Source organism: Pecten maximus, chromosome 5, assembly GCF_902652985.1.
Source record: "Pecten maximus chromosome 5, xPecMax1.1, whole genome shotgun sequence".
Taxonomy (NCBI): domain Eukaryota; kingdom Metazoa; phylum Mollusca; class Bivalvia; order Pectinida; family Pectinidae; genus Pecten; species Pecten maximus.
The window spans coordinates 39,412,158-39,429,227 of NC_047019.1; the positions used below are offsets into that span (position 1 = coordinate 39,412,158).

At 36.9% G+C, this 17,070-nt stretch overlaps 1 protein-coding gene across 2 annotated transcripts in view; it reads left to right on the plus strand.

Moving 5' to 3' along the window:
- The window catches only part of LOC117327999, a 34,759-nt gene extending 19,336 nt beyond the window's left edge, over positions 1-15,423 (plus strand). The window contains exons 1-2 of one of the 2 annotated variants that reach the window (XM_033885293.1): positions 12,074-12,328; positions 12,600-15,422. In XM_033885293.1, coding sequence (XP_033741184.1) covers positions 12,700-13,644 — 945 coding nt within the window. In that variant the 5' untranslated portion in view covers positions 12,074-12,328; positions 12,600-12,699 and the 3' untranslated portion in view covers positions 13,645-15,422. Of the gene's footprint in view, positions 1-12,073; positions 12,329-12,599 lie in introns of those variants that run through there. The other variant, XM_033885292.1, reaches the window with a different exon arrangement.
- Positions 15,424-17,070: the final 1,647 nt, after the last annotated feature.

Below are 17,070 nucleotides of genomic sequence, written 5' to 3' on the forward strand. Positions count from 1 at the left end.
GAACTATATAAAACTAAAGTAATCATATAATATCACTGAGGAAATATTTATAAAGACAAACAAAAAACACTTTAAAAAATGTCATAAACGAATCTAACTGAAGATACAACAAATATATATTTATCTTCAACAAAGCAGAAGAAACCAAAAAATAGCCTGTGGTAGCTGTAGATGATCATATCTCTCTGAGATGTAGTAATATTTTAATTGTTTTTATCATTAAATTCATTCTGTTCGGTGTCGTTTCCTCCTTAAGATACTAGTTTGTCAATGGGGACTACAGCTGTCAAAAATGTATAAAATGTTTATATAATAGTCTCCTAGGTAGATATTAGTCTCTCGCTTTGTGACTTGTTTCTGTTACAATTAAGATGACTTTTTTTGTTGATGACCAACGTTTATGTATAAAATGTCTTATGTAACCTTTACTGTGAACGGCGAATTCCTTCCCATATATTCCCTTACAAGACAGAATATGATCCATTGGTGGTACAGTATTATTTTGGGATGGTTTTCACAATTCTGATGTGGTGTGCCTCAGTGAAATTGAAAGAGATGTTGATTTCTGTGAACAGCAATATTGATGGACTTTACACATTAAAATGGAAATGGTTTTCTTTAAAGCGCATTACGATATCGTATGGTATTGTATGCACGTGTAGCGCCAGTGTATAAAGGTGTTAAATTACACGTATGAGTAGATGTGTACCTACCATAGGGCTGACATCAAAGGACAGCCAACACTTGTTACTACATCGTAATATAGAGGCCTTAGTTTTCTACAATAATAGTTAAAAGAATCCCAGACATGATATTATGAGTAATACAAAGATATACCGTGCGTATGTCATAAATACAAAGGGTCTATTTAAAACTGACAGTGTAGCTGATTACACGTCCTTATTTAGAAAACTCTTGTTAACGGACCTTTTATATAACCTCCTGAAGAAATGGAGCTAGTACACTCAATGTCGCCTATAACATGTTTATATCCTACTCATTATAATAATCATTACTACATTCAAACAGTATACTTAATACTTCAAACCAATCAAAAGCAGTCTTGGACTATGTTTCTTTTTTGTGAAACGCAATCTAATTGGTTGTCCCCGTAAGGGCTACTTGTGATGTCAGACAATATACAAGTGACATGTCGTCTGTGCCTCAGACTTTTAAAGATAACACTAGAACAAAGTATTGATTTAAAATGTTACGTGTTGGGTTTAATTATGCAAATATATTCGTCAAGAAGAGGATGATGTAATGTGAGTCCACGCGGATCTTGATTATGTCAGATAAGGTATAGTATATCTGAAACTTGTATTGTCCCATCCGATATTATACTCTACCAGTGGATCCGAGCGGAATCTAAATACTTTTATTGTTATCGATGAAGCATACACGTTCCAATTCATGGATCGGTTAGCCAGTCAAAATCACCAAAATAAGTTGATTTTATAAAATTATTTTGTAGTTGTACTCATTTGGTAGTTACGTCCTACATGTAAATGCCATCTTTAATGAGACTAGGTATTTTATTGCATTAATTTTAAACCTATCATACAGACTAAAAACAAGTTAATTTTTCGTCACATTGGTCAGAATGGTCTTGTTTTAAATAAGTTCATACCAAAGAGGAAAGCCGTATAGTGTATTACGCGGTTCTATACCCCACGACTGACCCTATGTACTATTCTCACAGATAGCCATCTACACGTAAAGACTGCCAGCATTGACGCACACCAACACACAATAAGATCTTTAATGAACCTGCAAATTGCTGATATACATACTCTGGATTGTGACATAAATGAGCTTGTGATCTGGAAAAATATCTTCGCATAATCAAATGCGAAGATTATCCAGGGAATCATGACGCATTGTTACCTGTATTAATGTGTGATTTGTTTCCGCGGTTTATATTAAATGATAACTCCACCTCTGTGCTAGATCTGCAGTCAATTGCAGATGACAGTTATATATAGCGTAGTATGATGTGGGAACGTTACCAATTACATGATACAATCTCTGGGCACACGTGCTGTTTTAAGGAGTACGTTTCTGATTGATTTAGACTATAAATTTTTATGAACGTGCTTAAGATATCCATATTGAATACGGTTATATACAGGTCGGTTATGCACAATTTATTGTGGGAAATTTATATATATTTTTATGATCCAATGAATAAAACGACTGTATTCTCTATGATAAAGCATGGTTTTAACTGTAGAAACGTTTCCAGTGTTAATAAGACATTGTAGTGTAAATACCGTCTTAGATATGTTATAATTACCTGTATAAACTCTTTGTTGTGATAAATCGTCCACAGTTCATCAGACGTGAAATCAGTTCTGTAGTCTGGTGGTCACATCTCAGAACCTGGACAAGCTATGATACTGGCATTCCATTGTTATTAAGGATTGGTGTTATTGTTATTTTAAGCTGACACATTCATACTTATACAAGTAAAACTGTCACCCAATATGGCCCATTCAGACATTGATCGTTAAATATTTCAGTATCAGTGGTAGAGGCCTTATTAAATGTCCGACCGTGCCTTGTTATTTAAAATATACATTTCACCGATCCTAAACATGTTATGGTGATGTCTTTTCTTATACAAACAATAACACATAAACAATAGCACTACAGGTATTGTCTTCGGTCGTCCATTTAATATTTTAGTACAGAGAAACATATGTTAATAAACATATATATTAAAGCTCAATGACAGATATATTTACTATTCTACGACACCTGTTTGTGTCATGTAAACCAGTTGTATTAAGTCGGTGTATATCATTGGTACGACGTTTACGCCCAGTCTTGTGTCATTTTGTTCGGTGGAGTTGGACGCTCGCCGACGGTCTTTACTGAATGAGGTGTTATTTGATGTATTAGGATAAGATCTCTACTTTCACACTAGCAGGTCTGTACCAAAGGATAGAGTTTCTATATCTGTCGGAGTACCGAGCGTTTAATACTAGACCTACCCTAACTTTTCCTCAACCTCTGGCGGAGTAACACACTAGGTACGGGTATATGAACTGATCTTCCCCAATCCTCTAGTTGTGGTGCACACTGTGTAGCTGTTACTTGTGTTGACTGATTGTGTCCATGTCAGTCACACAAACCTCTCTGATTTGTGGATATCGACACTTCTTAATGTCTCGGTGCTTCTTGTTCATTGTCATGGAAACTTAATTTTGGAAACATTTGTATGTGGAATTATCTGGGACGTTAAACACGTTACAAAAGGTAAGCATCAGCTTTGTGTCTCTGGACTGGTCAGCATATTGTATGTTTTATATAATGTGTCAATGCTTTATGTTTCTGGACTGGTCAGCGTATTATATGTTATATATAATGTCTCAATGTTTTGTTTTTCTGGACTGGTCAGTGCATTGTATGTTATATATATTATAATGTTTCAATGCTTTGTGTTTCTGGACTGGTCAGCATATTGTATGCTATGTCAATGCTTTATATTGGCTAAAAGTCCGAATGGCCTTTCAGTCCGTTAATCGTGCAATTATTGCTGTTAATATACCACATGACTAAAAACGTGATAACATGTTATTACATTTTTGTCAGTTAAATGAGTTCGATAGTTAATAGTATTCATGTATGGTTATCTGTTTAAGGATTGTACTAGTTTTCCATTGACCTTCATGGCCCTATTGTGCCCCAGTGTCCCTATTACCCCCCATTGCCCTACATTGTCCTCCATTGCCCTCTATCGCCCATTGCCTAATTACCATACATTGTCCTCAAATACCCTCTATCACCCATTGCCTAATTGCCATACATTGTCCTCAAATACCCTCTATCACCCATTGCCCTATTGCCCACCATTGCCCTCTATCACCCATTGCCCCATTGCCCTATTGCCCACCATTGCCCTCTATCACCCATTGCCCCATTGAACTACATTGTCCTCAATTGCCCTCTATCACCCCATTGCCCCATTGCTCTACATTGTCCTCAATTGCCCTCTATCACCCCATTGCCCCATTGCCCTACATTGTCCTCAATTGCCCTCTATCGTCCATTTTCACCATTCTCCCATTGCACTACATTGCAAATCTACACTAAGAAAAAAACACAAATCCTCTTAAACTCCCTTTTTTTGCTACCACCAGTGACTTTCCACAAAGCCTCGATTGAAAAACAGATATGACATTATGACAGTATTCTTGAGGTCATTCAAACATTCTGTGTTGAAAGTTTTTATTTAAGTATTTAAATCATTTCTCTTCAAGCTTTTTTTTATTATTATTATTTTATTATTATATTTTTTATTTTTTTAATCTCAATTGGAAGCTTTTTAACTTGCATTGTCAGCTTTAATAAACTCGTCACAAGTCTTTGTTTACCTGTCAACTGTCTGGTTCCGGTATATATAGTGAATATTCACAGTTTGTCTGTGCTGGCTTCTACACAAATGTTACTACCGGACAGGTGCTTGTAGCAATCCTTATGTGGTAGTAAAATCACAAATGGTAGTCATCTTGCCAATTATAGCCTGATAATAATGTCGTATTGTTATTTAAATACCTTGCTTTTATATTCTCACTCTCATAATGATGACTGCGTACTGTTTATTAAAGCAGAGTAAAGGCTTTCATAGGCTTGGTGATTCTCAATTCCATTTGAATATGAACTATACACTTAAATATTAGGAAATGAGAAATATATGTAAAACCTACTGGAGGCACTCCAGTATGTATATGTATATTACTACAGTATATTTAACAATGAAAAGTTTCAGATGTGGTAGAACGATATATAAAGCTTCCCTTGAAATCACTCATTGGTCTGTAAACCTGATTTACCATATGATGTTGTGCAGTGGAACATTATATTTAATTACAAGTAAGTAGTTCCGCTCATTGAGCCCGGGGGAACCAGGGTTGGTGTTAGGTGGAGTTACTGGGGTTACCTTTGATAGTGTCGTAAACCGCTGACGTTGTACTGGCTTTTGGATTAAGTACATCATGTAAGCATTAACCCCGATATGTTTGGTCACATGACCATGATATAGTGAGTTTCTCTCCATTGTATAATATAACATTTGTTAACGTCCATTTTGTATTCTCTGCTGAATTCTATCCGTTTGACCTTTAAAATACATAACCAGTTCTGCAAGGACGAAACTGCCGTATCATGTCGCTAAAATCACTGATGAGTCCTAGAAGGACGAACCTGCTGTATGATGTCCCTATCATCACTGATGAGTCCTAAAAGGACGAACCTGCTGTATGATGTCCCTATCATCACTGATGAGTTCTAAAAGGACGAACCTGCTGTATGATGTCCCTATCATCACTGGCGAGTCTTAGAAGGACGAACCAGCTGTATGATGTCCCTATCATCACTGGCGAGTCTAAGAAGGACGAACCAGCTGTATGATGTCCCTAACATCACTGGCGAGTCTTAGAAGGACGAACCAGCTGTATGATGTCCCTGATATAATAAACGTGAACTAAATTTTGTTATTCGGTAATACAATGTACTGTATCCATTAACATAAGAAATGCTACTCACTTGTGTTTGTACAATCCTTCTGCAGTTAGTTTACTTTTTTGGCTGAACAAATTTAGTTTCTTGCCAAGCTTTGAAAGAACCTCAGTTCATTATCATAATTAACATACATTTTTTGTGTGAAATAGAATGTAAGAAGACAAACAGCTCTAAAATTATGTCATTGAACAAAAGGTACACAAGACATAAGCATATTTCAAAAGTGTTAGATAACTAGAGACAAAATGAATTATACTGCATCATACAGCTGTTTCATCCTTCTAGAACTCGTAAGTGATGTTAAGGACATCATCCAGCTGTTCGCCATTCTAGGACTCGCCAGTAATGCTTAGGGTCTAAAGGGTTGAAATATAGGAGAGGCAACCAACAAACGCGATAAAGGTATTGCATGAACAATCCATTAATATGCAGATAATTTGATGCTTGAAAATAATTGTATTTGCAGAACTCGTAGGCGTGGTTATGTCATAAAACAACTAATTACATCAAGGTGGAAAGTGCATAAACCCAGACTCTTTACGTCCATGGCATGCGTGCGACACATCAATATAAATGTATAAGCATTAATTTGCCGACAGAGGATTTTTGTTCAATAATAAGTTTGTACGTCATATGCATTGCTAATTAAATACCTAAACGTTGATGATTGATCAACCTACATTCTTGATTTGAGTCAGTGTTGCTAAATGCAAGTGTTATTTCCCTACTTGTCTTGATAACATTTGCTTTGGTTGCGTTCAAATGAGATGTGTATGTCGTTGGGCACAAAAGGTCTTGTACTAGCTCCGTCAGGTTCTCGACAAGAGAACACAAAACACTGATAGCATTTGATCCTGACATTTTGCGTCATTAAATCATGAATGATGGATATATTCGTAGATCGACACATTATGGCTATTGATGTAAATCCCCTCATAAAATACCCCTTTTTAAATTGAAATCGGGGCATTCCAAGAATGTATTAATAGTTTGATTCGGATTCTTAAGATTTCTCATTAGATATTGGGGACTGTGACATTTGTGTTACTGATGGTGAAGTGTTTTTTTTTCAGGATCGTTAAGACACTGCCAAAATAAACGAGATTCGTGCATACACTACCAACAAACAAAGCTCTGATTACATTATTGTGGTCACATTGTCGTTCATCATTAAGTTTAAACCTTGGCATATTGATTATGATTGAAATATTTCAGTATAGGATTAATGTAGGCGCATACGCTCTAGTTTAGACAATATTGAAACAATTTGAAGCAATGTCTGTAAAAATCCGTCTTGTTGATGATACTTGAAATAATAATCGTTAAGTTGTAGGTACTAAACAATAATTGCTCTAAATACCGAAATATCGTTTACTTTATAGAACTATTACGAGACTTTAATCTTCCACTTACCTCTCTCCTGCTGGGTATATAACAAAGGTTGGTACGCCTGACTGATGCAGTGAATTCGTGATAAATCATTTAATCTTTCATATCTAAGTTATTGAATTAAAGCAATTGAACGCTTACATTCTTAGTATAGAAAGGGTAAACGTCGTCTTGTCAATTAGAAAAGGAAATACTATTTCTGAAACGGTTTTGAATATTAAATTGTCATAACTTGTTGCATAATCACAACGATTCAATTCATTAGAAGTTATTTTGAATATAATGAACTGTTTTTGTGTAAAGATTGTGAAAATAGGGAATGTCGACAAACTTTTTAATGACCAAACTCGTTTATCAAATATTTCTTTTGAATTCAGAAATATAAATCATAATGAATTAGTAAAATATTTTTGTGAACATATTAAAGCGCTAAGGGATAGGATACTCTCATTTGCCCATAGAACTTGTCTAGTTCCGATACACCCATTATATTAACATCGTGTGTCAAACCTATATAAAAACATATCTACTGTGTATCCTGTTATTTTCTTCTAAAACTTCTTATAAAACTGGTGACTTCAATATTCCAACACGCAGACACACATAGGGCCTGTTCGTTTATGCGGACAAACCGGTTCGTCAGTTTTTAAATGAAATATTTCGAACATATATCTTGACGGACCTGCGAATGTAGATACATGCGTTGGAAATCTTTGTCAAAGCTCGTCTGAAAACAATATAAATCACAAGGTCCGTCTTTATTTCATAAACGAACTACACTGGTCCAACTGGTCAAACCGTTTGGACCGCAAAAACGAAAACGACCCAGCGTTAGACTATACCAAAGCGTTTACGAGATTCAGATGAGAGTATTTATCTGTAAAGCGAACAAGATGCCAGACATGATATCGCCATACCGTAAGATTTCACGTCGAGGTCTAGTAGAGAGTACGTGGGTCTATGTTAGACTCGGCCATTACCCTATACACTATAGGTACCCACACCTGGTACCGGTATTAACCTCAGTTCCGCCCTGTCACCCGACACACAGAAATGGCCATAAACTCCTACCTATGACAAGTATTATGTCCTATTTTGTGTGTATTAAAACATAATGCACCATGGTGTGAACTTATGAACAGATCAGGCGATATTAACTGATCAGGCGAGCGTTTTAGAGTAGATATCATCTCCTCACGACAATTCTAAACAGTCCGTGTTTCTGGCGATTAGAACAAAAGAGAATACAGCAGGTCATTAACAACTAGAGAGACTATATAGATTTAAATGTCCCGGGGTCACGATCTTATCAGAATTATGCCCTCGGAAGATTATCATTTTAAGTATTCCATACCCGCATACTAGTTTTTGGTATGTCAAGATACAGACGTTCAGTGGACCGTCGGGGGTTGTCCAAATAAACCTTGCAGGTGTCAATATCAGGATCTAATATACAGCTTCTATGTGATTGATCACCAGTCTGTTTCTATCTATCAATACAGTGAAATGTTAGGTCGGTACGGTTAATTGGGATGTTTGATATCTGGTGACATTAGGGTTCCTACCCTTTCATTTTTTTACGTGTAACGTATGTAACGTGTTCTATACAAATGGCGATCAATATCAGAAATGTTTTCTACTTTCGTTTTAATTGATAATTACCATTGGTGTTTAGTATACCCTCTCCACCCTGTATTTAATATCAGTTTAGTATACCCTCTCCAACCTGTATTTAATATCAGTTTAGTATACCCCATACACCCTGTATTTAATATCAGTTTAGTATACCCTCTCCACCCTGTATTTAATATCAGTTTAGTATACCCCATCCACCCTGTATTTAATATCAGTTTAGTATACCCTCTCCACCCTGTATTTAATATCAGTTTAGTAAACCCTCTCCACCCTGTATTAATATCAGTTTAGTACACCCTCTCCACCCTGTATTTAATATCAGTTTAGTATACCCTCTCCACCCTGTATTTAATATCAGTTTAGTAAACCCTCTCCACCCTGTATTTAATATCAATTTAGTATACCCTCTCCACCCTGTATTTAATATCAGTTTAGTATACCCTCTCCACCCTGTATTTAATATCAGTTTAGTATACCCTCTCCACCCTGTATTTAATATCAGTTTAGTATACCCTCTCCACCCTGTATTAATATCAGTTTAGTACACCCTCTCCACCCTGTATTTAATATCAGTTTAGTATACCTTCTCCACCCTGTATTTAATATCAGTTTAGTATACCTTCTCCACCCTGTATTTGACATCAGTTTAGTATACCCTCTCCACCCTGTATTTAATATCAGTTAAGTAAACCCTCTCCACCCTGTATTTAATATCAGTTTAGTTTACCCTCTCCACTCTGTATTTAATATCAGTTTAGTATACCCTCTCCACCCTGTATTTAATATCAGTTTAGTATACCCTCTCCACCCTGTATTAATATCAGTTTAGTACACCCTCTCCACCCTGTATTTAATATCAGTTTAGTATACCTTCTCCAACCTGTATTCAACATCAGTTTAGTATACCCCATACACCCTGTATTTAATATCAGTTTAGTATACCCTCTCCACCCTGTATTTAATATCTGTTTAGTATACCCTCTCCACCCTGTATTTAATATCAGTTTAGTATACCCTCTCCACCCTGTATTTAATATCAGTTTAGTTTACCCTCTCCAACCTGTATTCAATATCAGTTTAGTATACCCTCTCCACCCTGTATTTAATATCAGTTTAGTAAACCCTCTCCAACCTGTATTCAACATCAGTTTAGTATACCCCATACACCCTGTATTTAATATCAGTTTAGAATACCCTCTCCACCCAGTATTTAATATCAGTTTAGTATACCCTCTCCACCCTGTATTTAATATCAGTTTAGTTTACCCTCTCCAACCTTTATTCACCATCAGTTTAGTATACCCTCTCCACCCTGTATTTAATATCAGTTTAGTATACCCTCTCCACCCTGTATTTAATATCAGTTTAGTATACCCTCTCCACCCTGTATTTAATATCAATTTAGTATACCCTCTCCACCCTGTATTTAATATCAGTTTAGTATACCCTCTCCACCCTGTATTTAATATCAGTTTAGTATACCCTCTCCATTCTGTATTTAATATCAGTTTAGTATACCCTCTCCACCCTGTATTTAATATCAATTTAGTATACCCTCTCCACCCTGTATTTAATATCAGTTTAGTATACCCTCTCCACCCTGTATTTAATATCAGTTTAGTATACCCTCTCCACCCTGTATTTAATATCAGTTTAGTATACCCTCTCCATTCTGTATTTAATATCAGTTAAGTATACCCTCTCCATCCTGTATTTAATATCAGTTTAGTATACCCTCTCCATCCTGTATTCAACATCAGTTTAGTATACTCTCTCCACCCTGTATTTAATATCAGTTTAGTATACCCTTTCCATCCTGTATTTAATATCGGTTTAGTAAACCCTCTCCACCCTGTATTTAATATCAGTTTAGTATACCTTCTCCACCCTGTATTTAATATCAGTTTAGTAAACCCTCTCCACCCTGTATTTAATATCAGTTTAGTATACCCTCTCCACCCTGTATTTAATATCAGTTTAGTATACCCTCTCCACCCTGTATTTAATATCAGTTTAGTTTACCCTCTCCACCCTGTATTTAATATCAGTTTAGTTCCATTTGAATTGTCCAGACTGCTGTACTTGGATTTCAAACTTTTGGTGCCTAACATGACTAATGAGTCCTAGAGGAACAGAACAGCTGTACTATGTCCATAACAACTCTGACTACTTCTAGAGGACGAACTAGCTGTATGATGTCCCTAACATCACTGACAGTTTCTAGAGGGATGGAACACATATATAATGTCCCTAAAATCAATGATGAGTCCTAGAGGACGGACATTAATAACGAGTCCTAGAGGACGGACATTAATAACGAGTTCTAGAGGACGGACGTTAATAACGAGTCCTAGAGGACAGACATCAATAACCAGTCCTAGAGGATGGACATCAATGACGAGTCCTAGAGGACGGACGTTAATAACAAGTCCTAGAGGACAGACATCAATAACCAGTCCTAGAGGATGGACATCAATAACCAGTCCTAGAGGACGGACGTTAATAACGAGTCCTAGAGGACAGACATCAATAACCAGTCCTAGAGGACGGACGTTAGTAACAAGTCCTAGAGGATTGACATTAATAACGAGTCCTGGAGGAGGACAGACATCAATGACGAGTCCTAGAGGACAGACATTAATAACGAGTCCTAGAGGACGAACATTAATGACAAGTCCTAAAGGACGGACGTTAATAACAAGTCCCAGAGGACGGACATTAATAACTAGTCCTAGAGGACGGACCTTGATAACAAGTCCTAGAGGACGGACATTAATAACGAGTTCTAGAGGACGGACATTAATAACAAGTCCTAGAGGACGGACATTAATAACGAGTTCTAGAGGACGGACGTTAATAACAAGTCCTAGAGGACGGACATTAATAACAAGTCGTAGAGGACGGACGTTAATAACAAGTTCTAGAGGACAGACATTAATAACGAGTTCTAGAGGACGGACGTTAATAACGAGTCTTAGAGGACGGATATTAATAACAAGTTCTAGAGGACGGACGTTAGTAACAAGTCCTAGAGGATTGACATTAATAACGAGTCCTAGAGGACGGACGTTAATTACAAGTCCTAGAGGACGGACGTTTATAACGAGTCCTAGAGGACGGACGTTAATTATAAGTCCTAGAGGACGGACGTTAATTATAAGTCCTAGAGGAAGGACGTTGATAACGAGTTCTAGAGGACACATTAATAACAAGTCCTAGAGGACGGCCACTAATAACGAGTCCTAGAGGACGTACCGGCTGTATGATGGCTTTTGTATCCATTCTACAGTATCTATTATAAATACTTTAATATGCTGTTCACGTTTGAGCCTTTTGTACGATCTTTGGTTCGGAATGTTCACACCCGATCAATCACAGTTAGCCAGTTGTTGGACTTTCTGACGTGATAAGTAAATCCTCACTCAAACCCGAAACGATACCAGAGTATATAGACAGGACAGTATACAGGCGTATCTATAACTCTATAAATCTAACAAACTTGTGTGTTTAGACGGTATCTGACAGCACAGATACTGTCGCTAAACCCCATGGATCGACGAGATGATTGGGACAGAGGTTTAAATAAAGGGATTTCACACAGTATTACGTCCCTAGTCGGGTGGTCGGGTATATTTACTATTGATTAGAGAATGTAAACATGTCAGCTAAAGCGTCTGCCGTGTGCCATTTCAGCGTGGGGATCCACATGTATCAGTAATAGTGGTTAATCCCAGATACTATATAACATTGATTTCGGATAGAGCTTTCGGTAAACATGGTATGTATGATACATTTTGATAAAGCAGGGTCGATGAAGACAATAGGTATACTTCGTTGTATAAGTGAACGAGTGTCTCGAGTTGAATCAATTGCAAGACAAAGAAGGACTCATCCGGTGTCACGAGATGGTTATTGTTACATCTCTTGCGATGGATTCATTCTATTGGCTGAAATTGCGCGAAATAGTCTCCTTTCTATTAGAGCTAAAGCCGTGGCGTGACTATGCTTTAACTTGTGATATATTTAAGTGGATGTTTTTCTCGTTTCAGTGGCTTCCTGAGCAGGCGTCCACAGACGTCTTACTCTGACCACCGGTTTGCTCCGTCGCCCCGGATACGGTCAGCAAGCTGTAAGCCCGACACCGCCGCCATGCCCCGGTCACACGTGAGCATCGCGCGGTTCTACGACTGGTCGGAGGACCTAGGGGACTGTGTGTCCGTTTCAAAGTTTTACAGGGACCTTGCTGCTACACAACGAAATGGCGGTGACAAGTTACGTGGTAGGACGCCGTGGTGTTCAAACGGTGTCCGTGTGAGTCCAGGGAGGATGTTTCTCCGAGACAAGGCAGGATTGACAAAAGGAGAAAAGGATATCATTGAAGGAATCTACCGCAACAGGGGAGATGTGCTGAAGGATGAGGCCCAGCAAGTGGTTACAAAAGACGAGTGGCAACTCGTAAAGAGTCATAAAGACGCCTGGTTAGTGGGTAAATCCGTACCTAAAAATGGGGTTCGTTCCGATGGAGTCCGAATGGATTCTTCTGTTGATCTAAAACTCCCAGATAATCTTTTCAGTCGATCTGTGGATGTGAGTAATAATTCCGATAGTATGAATCAGTCCACTATTGCCGAAACAAATAGTGAACCTGTAAAGGAGGATGACGTCCTTGTAGCTCCGCCCTCGACTCCCGATAGGGAGCTTACGAACGGCAGCTTTTCGGATAACACTTCATCCGCTAAGAGTAGAAATCGGACGGTATATCGGTGTGGAGAACGATCTGTGATGGCTGACTCCGACCATGTATTGGCAAAAAGCCAAACGTTCAAACTAGAGTCTCCCGAACCCCAGAAACGTAAAGTGTTTGTCAATGTGTTTCTCCCTCAAAGTTCCCCAGAATTACTGCAAGATCGTACGCGTACATCTATGGATAAAGATCGGAGCTCTTTGACAAGAGGAAGTGTGCGACGAGACGGTACGAGATTTTCGCGATACACCGGAGACAATTTTGTTCAGCCTACAACCTCCTTGTCATTTTCTGATTCCCGTAGGAACCAGCGTGGACTTCCAGGCACAATAAGCTCTGTTGGTGACTGAAACCAGGTGGCAGAATTAGGATTATTGTCCCGACGCCATCTTTGATCTGGTCGGTTACCGTCTGGTGATACTGTCCAGTTAGTCTTTGTTGTGTTTCGTCGTTGAGCGATTGAAACAAAATGTTATCGGTAAGCCATTTACACAGCCGCCATCTTTACATGTAATATCGTCGTTATCATCGAAACGTGCGATGAAATATGGAGTACATGACAGATTAGTTGTGATTATGACATTGTATCATATAGTTTGTTGAATACGTTTATCGTTTATCTAATGTCTGGTAGATTCTTATTTTTTTGTGTATAAGTGAATCTCGGTCGTATGGATATGATATCTAGTGCTATTGTTAGACAGTCGGCAGATGTAAGATGTCCCTCGTTAAAGGGACATAATGGTTAGATTTCAATAGTTTCTTCATGCATTTGATTTCCGGAAAGCGTTGTGATACTTGAAATTAGATTCTTTACAAAATTATGGCACTTTTTGTGAAATATTGGCAATGTTTATCAACTTCAAAATATCGCTGAACAACACTGGAAGTTGTATCTGTCGCCATTTGCTGTTTATATTGTTATTAAATTTAAACAAATTGTTATGGACACTTTTGAAATATATAATTAACATAAAGTGCATAACTTTTTACATCATTTTAAATCGTATACCCTTTTTTTTTTTACATATTATTTAAGTGAAAATCTAACCATTATGTCCCTTTAAGGTTATGTGATGTCTAAGGGACGGTTATAGAGGGATGTAAGATGTCCCTCGTTAAGGTAATGTGATGTCTAAGGGACGGTTATAGAGGGATGTAAGATGTCCCTCGTTAAGGTAATGTGATGTCTAAGGGACGGTTATAGAGGGATGTAAGATGTCCCTTGTTAAGGTAATGTGATGTCTAAGGAATGGTTATAGAGGGATGTAAGATGTCCCTCGTTAAGGTAATGTGATGTATAAGGGATGGTTATAGAGGTATGTAAGATGTCCCTTGTTAAGGTAATGTGATGTCTAAGGGACGGTTATAGAGGGATGTAAGATGTCCCTCGTTAAGGTAATGTGATGTCTAAGGGATGGTTATAGAGGGATGTAAGATGTCCCTTGTTAAGGTAATGTGATGTCTAAGGGACGGTTATAGAGGGATGTAAGATGTCCCTCGTTAAGGTAATGTGATGTCTAAGGGATGGTTATAGAGGGATGTAAGATGTCCCTCGTTAAGGTAATGTGATATATAAGGGACGGTTATAGAGGGATGTAAGATGTCCCTCGTTAAGGTAATGTAATGTCTTGAGAGATGAATTAAGAGGGATGGATGGTGCTATGTTGCTATGTCTAATCTGTATCCTCAGTGCTGATATGTCTCTTTTAGTCTGTGATTTACACTCCCGGTATGTTACCGTTTGTCGCCATTGACATTATACTTTATCATCATGTTGTAATTTGCCGTTTTCAATAAGTTCGAGCCGTGACCCTAACTATTTCAGTACAGAATTCTGAGTGCAATAGTAATGCTAACACAGAGGTAACTTCTGGACAGTTCACGTACAATTATCTTTCGAGACTTTTCACACATTTCTCCAACAGCAAGACCCTTCGTGGGTTTCCCACCGACCCAACACATTAATATAATCTAATATATAGAGGATATGTAACAGTGCGAGGCAGGAGAGAAAAGTATCAAAATATATGCCACACGAGTGAAATATATCAAAATATTAGCCACACGAGTGAAATATATTTGGTATTACTAAAGATACTGTAGGATATTCTGTTTATTATATTTTATAACAAAAGGAGGTGGTGCATAGGAGGGCTAAATCGGCCCACGGCGATTTTTTTCCCGGAAACATATTTTTGTCAAAAGCATAATATCCCCGATTATGTGGGAGGAATTAATTTCCATTCCTCAATGTATATATTCTTTTTTTGGTGATTTAATTTTTTCCCCATCTAACTGCATAAGAAGCTAATGTTTTGACCACTAATTATTATAGAACACATTTTTATTTCCTATTTGTGAAACAAATTCACCCCATTTGTTTAGGTTTAATTTTGTATATGAATCATCACGCTCCGTGACACTAAAATTAAATTTCAGCCTAATTTGATGTCTTATTTGTGAAAATCATTGTTTTTAACTTTTCATTTAAAGTCTAATACCACAAAGTTATTAATGGAGTACTATCAAAATTTCCGGTTAGAAATAATCTACGGATATTCATAAACATTTAATGAAACAAATTTATTTGGTGAATTACTGGATATGTCAAGATTTTATTATGTTAAATGCATACACCCCCAATTTTGGACAACATATCAAAGTACCGAAAGTACTGAAAAATAGAGGCAAATGCTAAAAATCCAACAAAAATAACAATGCAACCAGACTTAACTGCTTGTGTCAGACAGGGTGCTCCTTTTTAACCATTGGTTTTTTAATACAATTTACTTCATGACCTTTCATTGTAAGCAAAAATATTTTGTTATCCAGTAATTTTTGATGATTTTTTTTGGTTGTGTATCAAGATTAATATGCAAACATGTTTTTTAAAAGCAAAATTTGATAGTACTCCAACGATTATTACATTTTATCTACTTAACAAATAAAAGAAAATTTCAAGAAGGTAATTTTTTACTGATAATTTTGTTAAAAAAGCTGTAATTACACTTTCTATTATACAAATTCATACTAAACACACATGTTTTTATAAAATATAACATCACATGAGACTATCAATGCAATATGAAATTTATCAAGTACTTTTGTACGAGAAATATACTGAATTTAAAAGGGAGGGTACACATTTTTTTACAGAAATCATGTTAGGTGGCGCTGCGTATACAGCATTTGCCAATTTTCGTTTTAGTATCTAAAATGACATGTATTTGGTAAAAGTCTATCATAATATCATGCATAAAATAATATTCGGCCGTGGGCCGCCATGCACCACCTCCTTTACCGGGAAAGTTTTCTCACATTGTCGTCTATAAGCAGTACTTTGATGGGTCAAATCAGATAAAGTAGTATTTTCCCTATTGAAAAATATTAGAAAAAAAAATTATCTCATGAAAAATATCACTTTTGGAGAATAAATCATTTTCAGAAAGATTACAACAACTGATAGCAGCTGTTGCTATGATGCATCTAAAAGTTGGGGCCGAATCATGGTAATTAAAACAGTTATGATATAAATGTAACACTTTAGACCTATCCATAACGGTTTTTAATGATTGATCATTAAGCAGAATTAAATTTATCCAATAGAGAGGATCTATCAATAGCAGTTATCATTTAATGTTCATTCTATTGTTAGGATCGTACTACGAGAACCATTAAAATCTACAATGTTTTTTATTGTTAGGATCGTACTACGACGAACCATTAAAATCTACAATGTTGTTTATTTTGTATTCATCTGAATGTTAGTTACG